This window comes from Vipera berus (genome assembly GCF_964194415.1).
Source record: "Vipera berus genome assembly, chromosome: 2".
Classification (NCBI taxonomy): Eukaryota; Metazoa; Chordata; class Lepidosauria; order Squamata; family Viperidae; genus Vipera; species Vipera berus.
Genome location: NC_138203.1, coordinates 14,252,176 through 14,265,650, shown reverse-complemented (window position 1 = coordinate 14,265,650; position 13,475 = coordinate 14,252,176). Strand labels below are relative to the sequence as shown.

Sequence of the window (13,475 nt, the reverse complement as noted above, 5' to 3'; positions counted from 1 at the left end):
AATTCATATAAGAAATCATATCTCCATCTCAAACCACCATTCCTTGGAAAATATCCAAATCTTCCTCTACATCCAGTTTGCAGTTTCAGTTAGGATAGATCAATAAGCTATTCGAGCTTGCCGGTCTGCACTGAGGGTTTGGGTTTTTAGTTTTTAATTTTCGGGGCTATTTAATTTAATTCTATTTTAACTTTGTATATTGTATTGTTTTAATTGCCCTGTAAACCGCCCTGAGTCCTTCGGGAAATGGGCGGTATATAAATCCAAATAATAAATAAATAAATAAATAAATAAATAAATAATATCCACTTTGGCAAGAGGTTTTCAGTCTATTGCCCAAGCCTAGAGTATATCCACTCCATGTAAAATTGTTTTCGATAATAGGAAGGTCCATTTTAATGTATTGAATTTTGTCCCATCCATAATATTTTGGAGAGTTTATATAATATCTAAAAGCCCGTATGGCTCTTATCCCCTGTTCTCCTTAAATAGCCAACACCATTTCCTTCAAAAGCTACCAAGCATGAGTTCTACAAAATATCAAAATATCAAAAATATAGGGGGGGAAATTCATCATTTACCTGAGTTAAGGATTTTAACCAGAAATATTTGCGTACCTCCAATCCACTTTTTGATCTCTTGCTATTGGTTACTGATGTTTTATTGCTTCTCCTGGCACGCATCTCTTTGATGGCTGAGCAGATGTGTCAGATCTCTGCATGCTTGTGGAGGAATACCTTACTCAGGTGAGTACAAGTGAATGCTGCAATTCTTAAAAAAAACCCTTCCAAGTACATGTATTTTATATATATTGATAATTGCACTGCATAGCATAGTTTGAAGCCAGGGTCAGATTTTTTAATATGGTTCATTTTATCAGACTTCTAAGGTTTACAGTGGGTAGAATAATGTAGCACTGAGTTGTGAAAGTGAGCTGGCTGTGAAAGTGAGCTGATTGGTTTTCTTTGGAGATATCTGGGTTGGGCTGGGGAACCATTGCTTATTTATTTGCCTTCTAACTGGTTTTGAGGTTTTTTTTCTCCTGAAGATGAGCAGGGAAATCTTGCCATGTTTTGGGACAGTTTGCTACTGAGTTTTCCGGGTGTGGTTTTGCAGGGTTTTAGAATAAAAAATTACAGGCATGTCACATGCAAGAAGGTTTGAGGTTATTACACTGCTTGCAAGTATGTATGTATACATTGGCTCCGCTTTCTTCCTTCTGCTTTTATCACGTCCGTTGTACCTTCTGGAATAAGGTACATTGGTAAAAAAAAAATATTTTCTCAGTATTCTGCAGCTGAAAGAGGGGAAGATGTGCCCCAGTCTGGTTTACAGTGCAAGTGAGGACCTAACTGTTTATTCTGATATTTAGAGTTAAAATCCAGAGCCAAGTTATATGCTTTTGATGCTTTTAGTGCTCCTCTCTTAGTATTCGTTCTTTGCTATTCTGTTTTTTTTTTACATTGTGTTTGCTTGTTTATTTATTCAATTTATATGAATACCTAACACCATTACCAGCATTACAAAAATTAAAATACTAAGGGGCCAATAAATTTCAAACCCAAATCACTAATTCAGCCAAGAAGTAGGTCTCAGGACTGGCACAGAATCAGGTCTTTAGGGCCTTATAAACAGTCAACAGATTCAAGGTTATTTCCAGAGGGAGAATATTCCACAAGGTGGGATTATGACCATAAGGTACATAATAATAATAATAATTAATAATAATAATTTTATTTATATACCGCCCTTCTCCCAAAGGACTCAGGGTGGTGAACAGGGCAGAGATATAAAAAATACAAAAATACAAAAGTTAAAAAATATTAAACATATGCCCAAGCTAAAAACAGTAAATACATATATTAAAAATGACAATAAAAAACCCAACCCATCCCCCATCAGGCCAAGCCGGCTTGTTCAAATAAATGTGTCTTCAGCTCGCGACGGAAGGAGCAAAGGTCGGGCGCCATCCGGAGCTCAACCCGCAACCGATTCCATAGTTCCGGGGTGCCCACAGAGAAGGCCCTCCCCCTGGGGGCCACCAACCGACATTCTCTGATCGGTGGCACCCTGAGGAGGCCCTCTCTGTGGGAGCGTACAGGGCGGAGGGAAGTTGATGCCGGCAGCAGGTGCTCCCTAAGGTACTCCGGCCCCATGCCATGTAGGGCCTTAAACACCATTACCAGTACCTTGAATCTCACCCGGAAGACAACTGGTAACCAATGCAGCTCACGGAGCAGAGGTGTAACATGGGAGTATCGGGAGACTCCCAACACAACTCTCGCGGCTGCATTCTGTACCAGTTGGAGCCTCCGGGTGGTCCTCAAGGGCAGCCCCATGTAGAGAGCGTTGCAGTAGTCCAGACGAGAGGTCACGAGCGCATGAGTGACCATACATAGGGCATCCCGGTCTAGATAGGGCCGCAACTGGCGGACCAGGCAGACCTGGGCGAAGGCCCCCCTAGTCACGGCCACCATGTGATCTTCCAAAGTAAGCCGTGAATCTAGGAGGACTCCCAAGTTGCGAGACCTATCTACGGGGGGTAATAGTTCACCCCCCATGGAAAGAGATGGAATATTCTGAATATCCCGGGATGCCACTCAGTCTTGTCGGGGTTGAGGTGAAGTCTGTTCCTCCCCATCCAGACCCGAACCGCCTCCAGACAACGGGACATCACATCGAGGGCATCACTGGGGTGTGTTTGGGGTCGAAATAAAAAGCTGGGTATCATCGGCATACTGATGATACCCAACTCCAAAACCACGAATGATCTCACCCAGCGGTTTCATGTAGATGTAGTAGGCCTACATCTAGTAGGCCTCACCAACTGGCTTTGGTCAATGGGACCTGAAATAGATCCATCCTGCCTGACCAGATCAGAAGGGTAGAAACAACTGGGTAGAGAAAATCCCTCAGATATCATAATCATAAGCTACAAAGAGCTTTAAAGGTGACAACCAGCACCTTGATTTCAACCAGGTGCACATCTGGCAACCAGTGCAGTATCCCAAATAGGGGTCCATTTATTATCCGTGCTGTGGCATTGTGCGTCAGTTGAAGCTTCCAAAGGCTCTCCGAGAACAGCTCCATCTAATGTGCATTGCAGTAATCCAGATGAGAACTCGCAAGGACAGGAGTGAAGTGAGCAGATTGTGCCTGTCCCAGAGCCAACACAACTGGCACAGAAACTGAAGGTGTGCAAAGGTCTACCTAGCTGTAGGTGCCACCTGCTCTTTAAGCTGGAGCCTAGGTCTGTGAGCATCCTGAGATTACATTTCAGTTCTGTCAGAGGCAGTGTCATTTGAAAATTGATTTATACCCAAAATGTTTAGGAGTGAAAGTGGGAGATATTTTCCTGTTTGTCATGAAGTCTTAAGACATTATATTATTCTTTATATCTCAGATTGACTAATCCAGACATGTCAAACACAAGGCCCGGGGGCCAGATCCGGCCCGCGAAGTGGTTTCATGTGGCCCGCGAAGCCATCCTGGAAACAGTAAGGGAATGGCCCCCACTGCCTTAGCCCTGGCCCAGAGACCCTCCTTCTGCCAGAGACCCTCAGATCTGTCCCACTCCTGCCCAGGCCCCCATAGGTACCCTTGATGCGAACGATGTAGAGCTGGCCACGCCCACCCAGTAGGCCATACGCACTCCAGCCACGCCCACCAGTAGGCCACGCCCACCCAGTCCATACCCACTTGGCCCCCTGAGGGCAACCGCAATGCTGATGCGGCCCTCAATGAAATTGAGTTTGACACCCCTGGACTAATCTATTGGTAGATGGTCCAATGTGCTCTTAATAAAGGCACAAATGCCAAAGTTGTTTTATTCTCGAACTGGATAGCTGTAACCACCACCTCCTTCTCCTCCTCCTCCTCCTCTTCCTCTTCCTCTTTCTCAGAAGAAAGTTCCACTAACTTTAGTGAGATTGCTTCTGTGTAAATGGAGTTAAGTAAACAGTCCTATGGTAAAGGATTAGTAACAACTTTGCCGTCCTTTCCTCAGTTTTAACCCTGGCAAAGTATAAATAGCTAATTTTCCCAGGAAGTCAATCCTTATTGAAGAATTGATTCCAATAGGACAAAAAAAAAACTGTTTGAAAAACACACTAGGTGATGGTTTCTTTCTACAACAGGAAGATATTCTTCCAAAGAGTAAGAGACATTCCTTCCCCTAACACAAGCAAAACAAAAAGAATTTTTTTTTAAAAAAAAATATATCTCTGTCTTAAGAGCAGCTTAAGAGAATCCTTTCAACATTTGTTCAAGCAGAATTTTTTTTCAAACTGGCTGACTTCTTCCTTTTTTAAAAAAAAATACTATATTTTTTCCTTCAAAACAAGTGGCTTTCCGAATGTTGTAAAATGAGTATCTGCACATTTAGATTAACTAGACTAAGTTAAATGAAATTAATTTTTTAAAAGATTAAAAATACGTAATATACATATTGGAACAATTATTCACACAAACAGATGCTACGAAAATACTGTAGAAACTTCATTCATATTCAACACTCTTTTTGTGTATCATTTAGTTTTATATCCCAACTTTATATTTCATTATGATAGGTCTGCTTTTTCCCCCTTCATTGCACACCTTCCTTCCGGACCTCTGTGTAACATTCTGAGCAGTTGAACTGTCCATAAACATTTTATCATCTCTCGTTGTAATATATGGCAACTACACTTGTTATAGTCCCATAGCTTTGATAGTTTGGTACCCTATATTTATCTTAAGTTTTATTTTCTTCTTTTTCCTTAACGGTGGGACAGCCACAGTTGCTTCAGATCTGTATTTGTAATTTAATTTGATTGTGGACTTTCTGTAATAATTGCCCTAACAAACTTATTTTAACTTCACAAGAGGGTAACGGTAAAAACAGGATATTTAAATATACTTCCCAGATGTGTATGTGCATACATATAAGTAGTAAAAATTATATACTCTATATTTAAGTGCCATTTTTGAGGTTGTAGTTTGTCTTGTTTTGAGCGAATTTCAAAACATGCTGTTATTTTTGCAATTACTGTGACCTGACAAATATGTTTTCACCAACCAGTAATCAAGAATTCATTAATTGTGCTGTATGATTGCTCATATTAATGAATATTTTGAATTGAAAGCTGAACTGGAATTTGCATTATGCTCATCTGAAAATATTCAAAAGCATATTCTTGTTGAAGTACTATTTACAAAGTGAATTCTTTGAAGCATAGTTTCAAATGGATGCTAGCATATGGAAGTGAGTAGGCAATAAAATTGCTCTAGGAATAGAGATTAGAGCTGGAATGTACCAGGGTGTAAATAATGTGAAATCATTTGTTTAAGAATCTCATTCTGTCTGTAAATAGGTCATGAAAGGGGACGTTTTAAGAAATATTTTCTGTGTAATGTATTTTGGTCAAAGATGGTAGAAAATAACAACATCCTTATTCAGACGTAATGGTAACATCAAACAAGGCTAACTTTTTCATAGTTGATCACATGGATGGTCTTCCCATGCCTTGGAACACTCTAGAAATAAACTTGTTTAGTAGTACTATAGAAAGACCTCTCATTGCATGCTCATACAATTTACCATTGTTTACTACTAAACTTTGATCTGGTATTATGATAGAATCTGGGGGTTGTTCTTCCTACGTTACATGCTGAACATTTTTCATTTTGTCCAGATTTTTTTTTTCATTTTTTAACTTATTTTCCAAAAGACAGAGAACATAATTGACTTTGTGTTTAACCATTGTTCCTATGGTGCATCTCTTAGCATCTTTGGACCCTTGAAACCAGACAGTATTTTAGATTTTAGAAACAGTAAGTTTGCAACTTTTATGTTTACATGAGGGCACACTTGTGTTGTCACAGCAATGTTTCTTATGGCAGGTGCATTATAATTTTTTGTTTTGGCTTCAATTGCTTCTGTAGAAGTAACTTTTCTAGGCGATCAATCAAGCAGTCTTAAAACTGTTGGATAAAAATCATAACATCCTGGTTTCCATGTCTCCTACTATAAGAAAATGGAATACTTGTAAATTTGATCATCATGGTCATGATGCTAAGAGTAAGTCCCCTAAGATTCATTAGGACCATTACACCAGGAGATAAAAATTTATATGGCAGAGTCATAGGTTGTATTCCACTGCTACTTTGACTATGTATGTATAGATCATTATCAGTCATTTCTGTTGATTGATGTTTGCCCAAGTCCAGATCAACTCTGGGTAACTTCACAACATATCAGTCAGATAGATCTTATTTATGTTTTGCAATTTAGTCAGATCACTGTCCATTTCTTTGGTTTGCTTTAGGAAACAATTTCCTCCAATTCAAGGTGCTTCCTTTTGGTCTATCTGCTGTACTCACAAAATGGAGAAATAGTAGTCAACCTATATCTTCAACGCACCTATTTTTTTTTATCTTACTGAGTGCTACCAGCTGCCCATATTCTGCCCAGTTGCATTCCAGTGTGCTCAAAATTTCTTGCTCATCTCATCGCACATTGCTGGCCTCATATTTCTTGAGTATTCCTACCAAAAGACAAAATTTCGAGGGTCATTTCTAGAGTGTCCTGCAGCTTTTTAGTTGACATGATTGCATTGATGGCAGCTATACGGTATGTAGAACTAAAGCTAAAAGCTTCCCCAAGGTGACCTCAGTTTCTGTTTTCATGCATAATTAAAATAGTAGTTTTCTTGGAATAATTTGGATTGCTATTATCTTCATCTGGAATTTAATGGCCTGTAGTCAGACTTAAAGCCACATCTAAGTATCAATCGGAATAGACTATGTGCCTTTTTGACAAATAACTATTCCACCCTGTTGTGCCTTGAGCAGACAGTACCTAGATTATTGGGTCCACCTCTGGGCATCTCATTGAAAAAGTGAAAGGTAGAATAAGAAGGAAAAACCTTTAGGGAGTAGCTGGAGGTGTTGGCTATGTTTGACTGGGAGGACAGAAGACTTTGGGGAAACATGAAAATTATCTTCAAATATCTGAAGAGATATCATATAGGGACACAATTGTCCAAAGTTGCTCCGAAGAAAAGCTTATTTTACAAGGAAGTAACTTTCAGCTACATTTTTTTTCCAGTATAATGAGCAGCCATTTATGGGTGCTGAAAAGTTAAAAGAAAACCTTTGTAGTTTTTTTCATACCACAGCTAGTGGTGCTATTGGAATTTTATCCATAGTGCAAATAATCCTATAATCTGGTCCTCTGATCTTGTTTTCTTGCAGATGTTTCATTACCCAAGCTAGGTAACATCATCAGTCACTGATGATGTTACCCAGTTTGGGTAATGAAACGTCTTCAAGAAAACAAGCAAGCTCAGAGAGCACCAAAGACCTGTCATGTCAACCCTGAGCTACAAATATTTTCCTTATTAGATCCTTGCGCTAGAATTTGCTAAGTGATGCAGTTGCAAAGCATAACATCACATGACTGTATCACTTATGTGAATCATGAAGTTGGAAGAAGTGGGAGTTCCAGGCAAAGGGGAATGTGGGGGAATGTGCTGGTGCAGCAGGGGGCAGGGGGCAGGCATCATCAGTGGGCTACCAAGGGCTACGAGTGGGCGCTAGAGACATGGTACTGCCAATGAGGTCCTTCTGCAGACACATGTACAGGCTATGGAGTGTATATGGATGGGAGGGGTCTATGGAGTACAAGATTCCTGAGATCTTGTATTCTATAATGGGGCTTTTCGGGAGAAAAAGCAGTGTGAGTGGCTTATTGGATTGAATTGCAACCATCCCTGCTGGCTTCCCCATTGACTTGTGGGAAGCCAGCAGGGAAGATTGGAATTGGTCATTATCTGACTGCAGGATGCTACAGCTGTTGTAAGTGGGAGCCTGTTGCAAAAGGTCCAAATTGCAATCAGATGACCATGGGAGTTCCACATGATGGCCAGTGGTTAATAATGTGTCGTAACTTTGAATGGTTGTTGATTGAATGGTCATACCTTAGCACTACCTGTAAAGGAGTTTGCTTGCATGCAGGTACAAATCAAGCACATATCCCAATCAAATCCAAATCAGGAAAATCTATAAGTTTAACCTACAACTATAAATTCACGATTTTAAATCTGATATTCTGGTTAATAGTCAGGAAACGGGAATATAACATAATCAGGTGATTTTGCTTTATAATATAGAAAAGAGTGCATGGCAGACTGTGCCCAGTAAAAATGGTTCTGTGGAGTGAAATCATTCTGTCTGAAATAGACCATATAATTTATGATGGACAGATTCTCCCAGGAAAAGATGGAATATTTTTAGATCTGCATTTCTAGGTTGCAAACCCCAATTATGAGAAACTTCCAAGAATTTGGAGAGAATTTTTTTACTGAAGTTATTTCCTTCATATCCCAGAAGTACTGAATGTTCTCTTATGGGTAGTTAACTATTAGAACACAGGCATTTATAATAATTTTTGTTATTTCAGATTCCCATGATACCACATTTGAACAACTTCTACCCATTATGCAAAATAATCAGGTATATTTTTGTCCAGTGCTTCTTTTTGATTTCCACCAACCTCATAAACCATCTCCATATGTATGTAGAGAAAAGATTCACATATTCTTCTCCCTCGTACAACTTTTTACTATATTCGGGAAACTTTTATAAATGAGAATATGGAAAACACAGACTTTCTGCCAGTACAACTGTGATATTCCAGATTTTTTTCATTTCATTCTTCATAACATACCTCTCTGAAGGCCAATCCCCACAACCCTCTTAACTGGATTCTGTTCAGGCTGGACTTCAACAACCCTTGTCCTCTATTGCACCCTACAAAGAAGACTAAGACAGACAAACACAGGTCCAGGATAAATAGCTATAAGAGGAGCTTTTCATTGCTCAGTGTACTCTGTGTGTGTGTGTGTGTGTGTGTGTGTGTGTGTGTGAGAGAGAGAGAGAGAGAGAGAGAGAGAGAGAGAGAGAGAGAGAGAGAGAGAGAGAGAGAATGAGAGAGAATGAGAATGAAGGCAAATATACATGTCCCAGTATAATGTTGCAGGATCAGAACCATGCAATCTGATGTTCAGTCATCAGAACCAGAAGTTTAGTCTTCTGAGCTTTCAGACTCAGGGAACTTGTCTCTACCAGATTGTGTGTGTGTATATTTATCCATGCTATCCCCAAACACAAAGCAAAGGAATTAGAAGAAAGAGTTTTCATTGTTCTAATAGGTTGGGAGGCGCACATGGGTGCACGTGCACGATATTTTATGTTGAGAAACAGTGTTCAGCTATCCAGTCTCTCATTCATTTGGAATGTGAAGTGATTGCTACTGCTTGCCACATCAATCCCTAAAGGAGCCATTAACCTAAATGTGACTTTTCTTTGTTATTCTCCGGTGGAGTGTATTGAATGAGAAAGCAAACTTCCCAATTCCAGATGGCACAGCCTAAGACCAGAAAATAGCCCAGCCAGGTCTATCGCAGAAGCACGGCCTTTCTTTGTGCTCCTGATGTGCTCCTGATGCTCAGGGATACTTTAACTATACCCTGAATTCACAGACATTTTTCTCCTAGATTAGTTTGCAAACCACAACTTAAAAAAAACATGCAGGCCTGCCCATTCAGCCACGTCCTTCCATCCAATTAAAAATATCTTTCGGTTTGATGTGAATCCAGAAAATGGGTTATAGAAATGGGATGGATTACAGGGTTATACTGCTCTTAGCCTATGTGGATATATCTGCAAGTGGTTAATTATGATAGAAGCACTTCTGGTTCTTTAAAAAAAAGGCTGAATTGTCCTTTGGGCTCTGCATATAATAAAATTGCTTAATAAATAATTAACAAAAACATAATGGACAGAGCATTAAAGATGACATCACCATTTACCATTTTTCCACCCTTGGACTCTATGCATCAGCTTTTTCTCTAAAACACAGTTATTTCAAATACTTCCCCCAAAAGCCTTTTAACTTACTTCTGTATAATAATTATGATTAGGGCTATAACAGTGCTTTGTATCCAAGCATTAAAATATGGTGAGAACATTTATGCAAGAATATACACTGAAGCATAGTATCTTTTTTATGGTCATCAGTCATTATTTTTAGGATCTGTCTCCTTGGTTGTAGCATTTATTCTCTGAAGCAAACTATTGTCCTATTTATATGATGTATATTTGTATTCTCCTTTCCCCCTCTGGTTTGTAGTTGTAATTATTTTTCCCATTCACTTTGCTGTAACCTGTCAATATCCAAATAAGACCGTGGCTAGTTTGTGATCTGCTTGCTTGCTTCAGAATGGAGGGAGGAAGGTCCATTTTCATCAAGATAATGAGAATGTTTTGGTTTTCCTGACCATCTGGAATTGGAAGATCTTAAAAAACAGAAACATTAAATATACAAATATCTGTATATATAAAGTCAACAAATGCAAAAAAACAACAACCCAACAACCCATGAACACTGAAGTGTCCAGGCACTTGCAAGAAATCAAAGTTTTTAAATAGAAAGTTTGTTTTCACCCCTGGAAAGAATTTATTAGTAAACAAATGTTAAGTAAATTACGTTTTGGCATATTTACTAAGTTTACTGTACTCACAAACATGCGGAGCAGTAAAAAAGAGGTGCCCCAACTCCCCAAATGCATGCACACTGCTTTGGTGGTCTTGTGCTGATCTGGATTTTTACTAGTTATTTTGAGCTCAAAAAATGAGGAGGTTTAGTATCCTGGGATATGTTTAGAACTTTCAGTGCTTTTGAGTCATGCTTTTGAAATTCCATTTCTAGTCTTAGGAACAAAGGAATGTTTTGTTGCTTTCTTTCATTGTTCTGTTAATGTTTGAACTCTACTTCCATATAATAGAGCAATTTAAAGGCTTTTTAAAAATTACATTCATGATATTACAATTCTTCCAGATATAATGTATGCCTTATTTTATTGTCTGAAAGATATGATACTATACAACAATATTTTTTTCTTCCCAAGTTCAGCATAGATATTGACATATATGCTGTCTGATGTAAAGTTAGTCCCTGCGTTAGAACGGGTTGCTTAGTAACTGAAATTACAGCAACCCCCCTCCCCAAAGATACTTATGGCCCGGTTTTGAAGTTCCAATGGCTGCCCCCCCCTGCAGTCACATGATCACATTTTGGGCACTTGGCATTGGGCCTGCATTTACAGCTGTTTGCAGCCTCCCACAGTCAGATGAACATGATTAACATTTTCGCTGAAAACCAATATTTATTTCTGGTTTCTGGCAAAAACACTCCACAGTGAGCAATGGATTTGCTTAATGACCGCCACAAAAACAGGTCATAAAAACTGGCAGGCTTCAACACAGTCATACGTTGAGGACTAACTGCATATGTATCTCTCCTATCAACTCCTATTTTATTTCCTACAGCTTGTTTCATGTTTTCTGCCAGAAATCCTCATCCCTGAGGTGATGAATTTATGGGTTGAAACTAAGAAAGTATGAGCAGATACAAAGTTCTGCAGTGACAAGGCATTTGGGGAGTAAATTGCATTTGCGTTCTGCTATTAATATGGTTAGAAAGGCCTGCATGATTGTGTCTTCCATAGGATAATAATATTTCTCTGTTCAAAATAATATAATCAAGAAGAAACATTCTGATCTTGTTTTTTGTTCTCTCTTGCATACCAGTTATTCATCATGTGCGATTTCATTCTTTGTTTTAAAAGAGTAGAGACTAAATTGAAATTTGCATTCGTTTGTAGTACAGACTAAATTCAAGTTAGTTATAATAATCATATAAGACCCACTGTTTGGGTTTTTAAATCAAGTATGATATATAGATCAATTCAGATTTCCAGGGCTAGATAGATTTCATTTCAGGAATGGAAGAAATTGTCTGTTGAATAGATGCAGCCTAACCTAAGCACTTCATTTTCCCCCCAATCTACCATATTTCATTTTTGAACAGTGTGCTAGGGCATGCAATAATATCAAACTTCAGAATGTATGTCTTCTCATTTCCCTGAGGTCAGCATCTCCCTTGGCTTCAAGTCCCAAGAGAAAGCATGTTCAAGAAAGTGCTTCCACAGCTTTTTTCACATTGGAAAACAGAGGCAGTAAAGGATAATACAGGGGATGAAAATGTGTAACAGATTGAAAAAAATATACGACCAGCGTTTCCTGCCTCCTTGCAACAATGAAAATAAACGGGATTCAGCCAATGTGGTATAATAGGGTATCAGACTAGGACCAGAGATACTCAGGAAGATTCAGTTCCATTGTCAACCACAGACACTCACTAGGTACTTGGGCCAAGCTATGTCTAAAGTTCCTTGAGAAAACTGGAGGCCATAAAACAGATTGTTCATAAAATTTAGTGGTTCTCTGTTAACAGTGTGCTGATGATATACCTTTTCATCTCAAATCTGATATTCCATATTTCCTAAGGGCCCCAAATATCTCTTGTGTTTCCCATGAGGATCATGATTCCATCTATGCTTTTTTCAAAAAAAAAATTCTTAAGAAAATAACTGAATAAAAAGCTGGCATGCCACAGTAAAATTGTGAACCTTTAATGTCTTACTTAGTAGATTTTTTTTAAACCACAAAACTGCTATTTAGATGACAGAAAACATCCTGAGTGATAAGTTCTCCTTCTCTTTTGTCAATATATCTTTGGATTTATATTGGATGGGAATACTAGGGTGGGCCTTTTAAGTCTATACTCGCAGCATCTGAATTCATTGCAAAGGGGAGCCAGGTGTGGGATCCCTTAATATGAGAGGTTTTCATGGAGAAAATTTTAGTCATTTTATTATGTACTAGACCAGGGATAGGCAACCTTGGCTCTTTTATGACTCGTGGACTTCAACTCCCAGAATTCCTAAGCCAGCCCTGCTGAGGGGAAAGGGAGAGGTTTCCATGTTGAGCCATGCTGGCTCAGGAATTCTGGGAGATGAAGTCCACGAGTCATAAAAGAGCCAAGGTTGCCTATCCCTGTACTAGACAAACCGTGACCTTGTTGGTTCATTGTTTCAAAGACATTTCTTGACCTAAAAAAGAAACAGAATGACCACAGGCAGGCAAAAATAGTGGGAGCGGAGGAGACTTCTGACTTCTTGCCATCTTTCCCATTGACTTTCCTTGTGGGAATCTGGCAGGGCACATTGGAAATGATAATCACGTGATCTTGGAGACTGGCAGCGCAGTGATGCAGAAAAGGCCATAACTTCATCAAATTTGGGTCCCACAGTAGTCCTGGGTTCCAGATTTTGGACTCATTCTTTAAGATAATCCATCTGAGTTACATTTTCAAAAATTGTTTCCCTATGATGCACTGTTCTGTCCAATTGAAGGTTATAAAAGGAGAGTTTCAGTAGTAGATTCATTGTTTGCTAAAGTAGGTTTTAACTACAGCAATATACTAATAAGGAGAATCAAACAGTGGAGCTGTCTGATTCTCTTTATTGGTGTATTTATTTTATTTTATTGGTCCTACTGTTCTTTCATTCTCCTTTTATCTGTAGCTGCTT

The 13,475-nt window shown here is 39.0% G+C and overlaps 1 protein-coding gene across 12 annotated transcripts in view; it reads left to right on the top strand.

Annotated features, from left to right (window-relative positions):
* TCF4 (transcription factor 4) overlaps positions 1–13,475 on the top strand; it is a 414,802-nt gene that overhangs the window by 340,716 nt on the left and 60,611 nt on the right. For 7 of the 12 annotated variants that reach the window (XM_081315673.1, XM_081315672.1, XM_081315669.1 and 4 more), the window contains one exon: positions 8,441–8,493. The exons of the other annotated variants lie outside the window; for them this stretch is intronic. In XM_081315673.1, the coding sequence (XP_081171799.1) occupies positions 8,441–8,493 (53 nt within the window). The remainder of the gene's footprint in view (positions 1–8,440; positions 8,494–13,475) is intronic. 12 annotated transcript variants of the gene reach the window in all.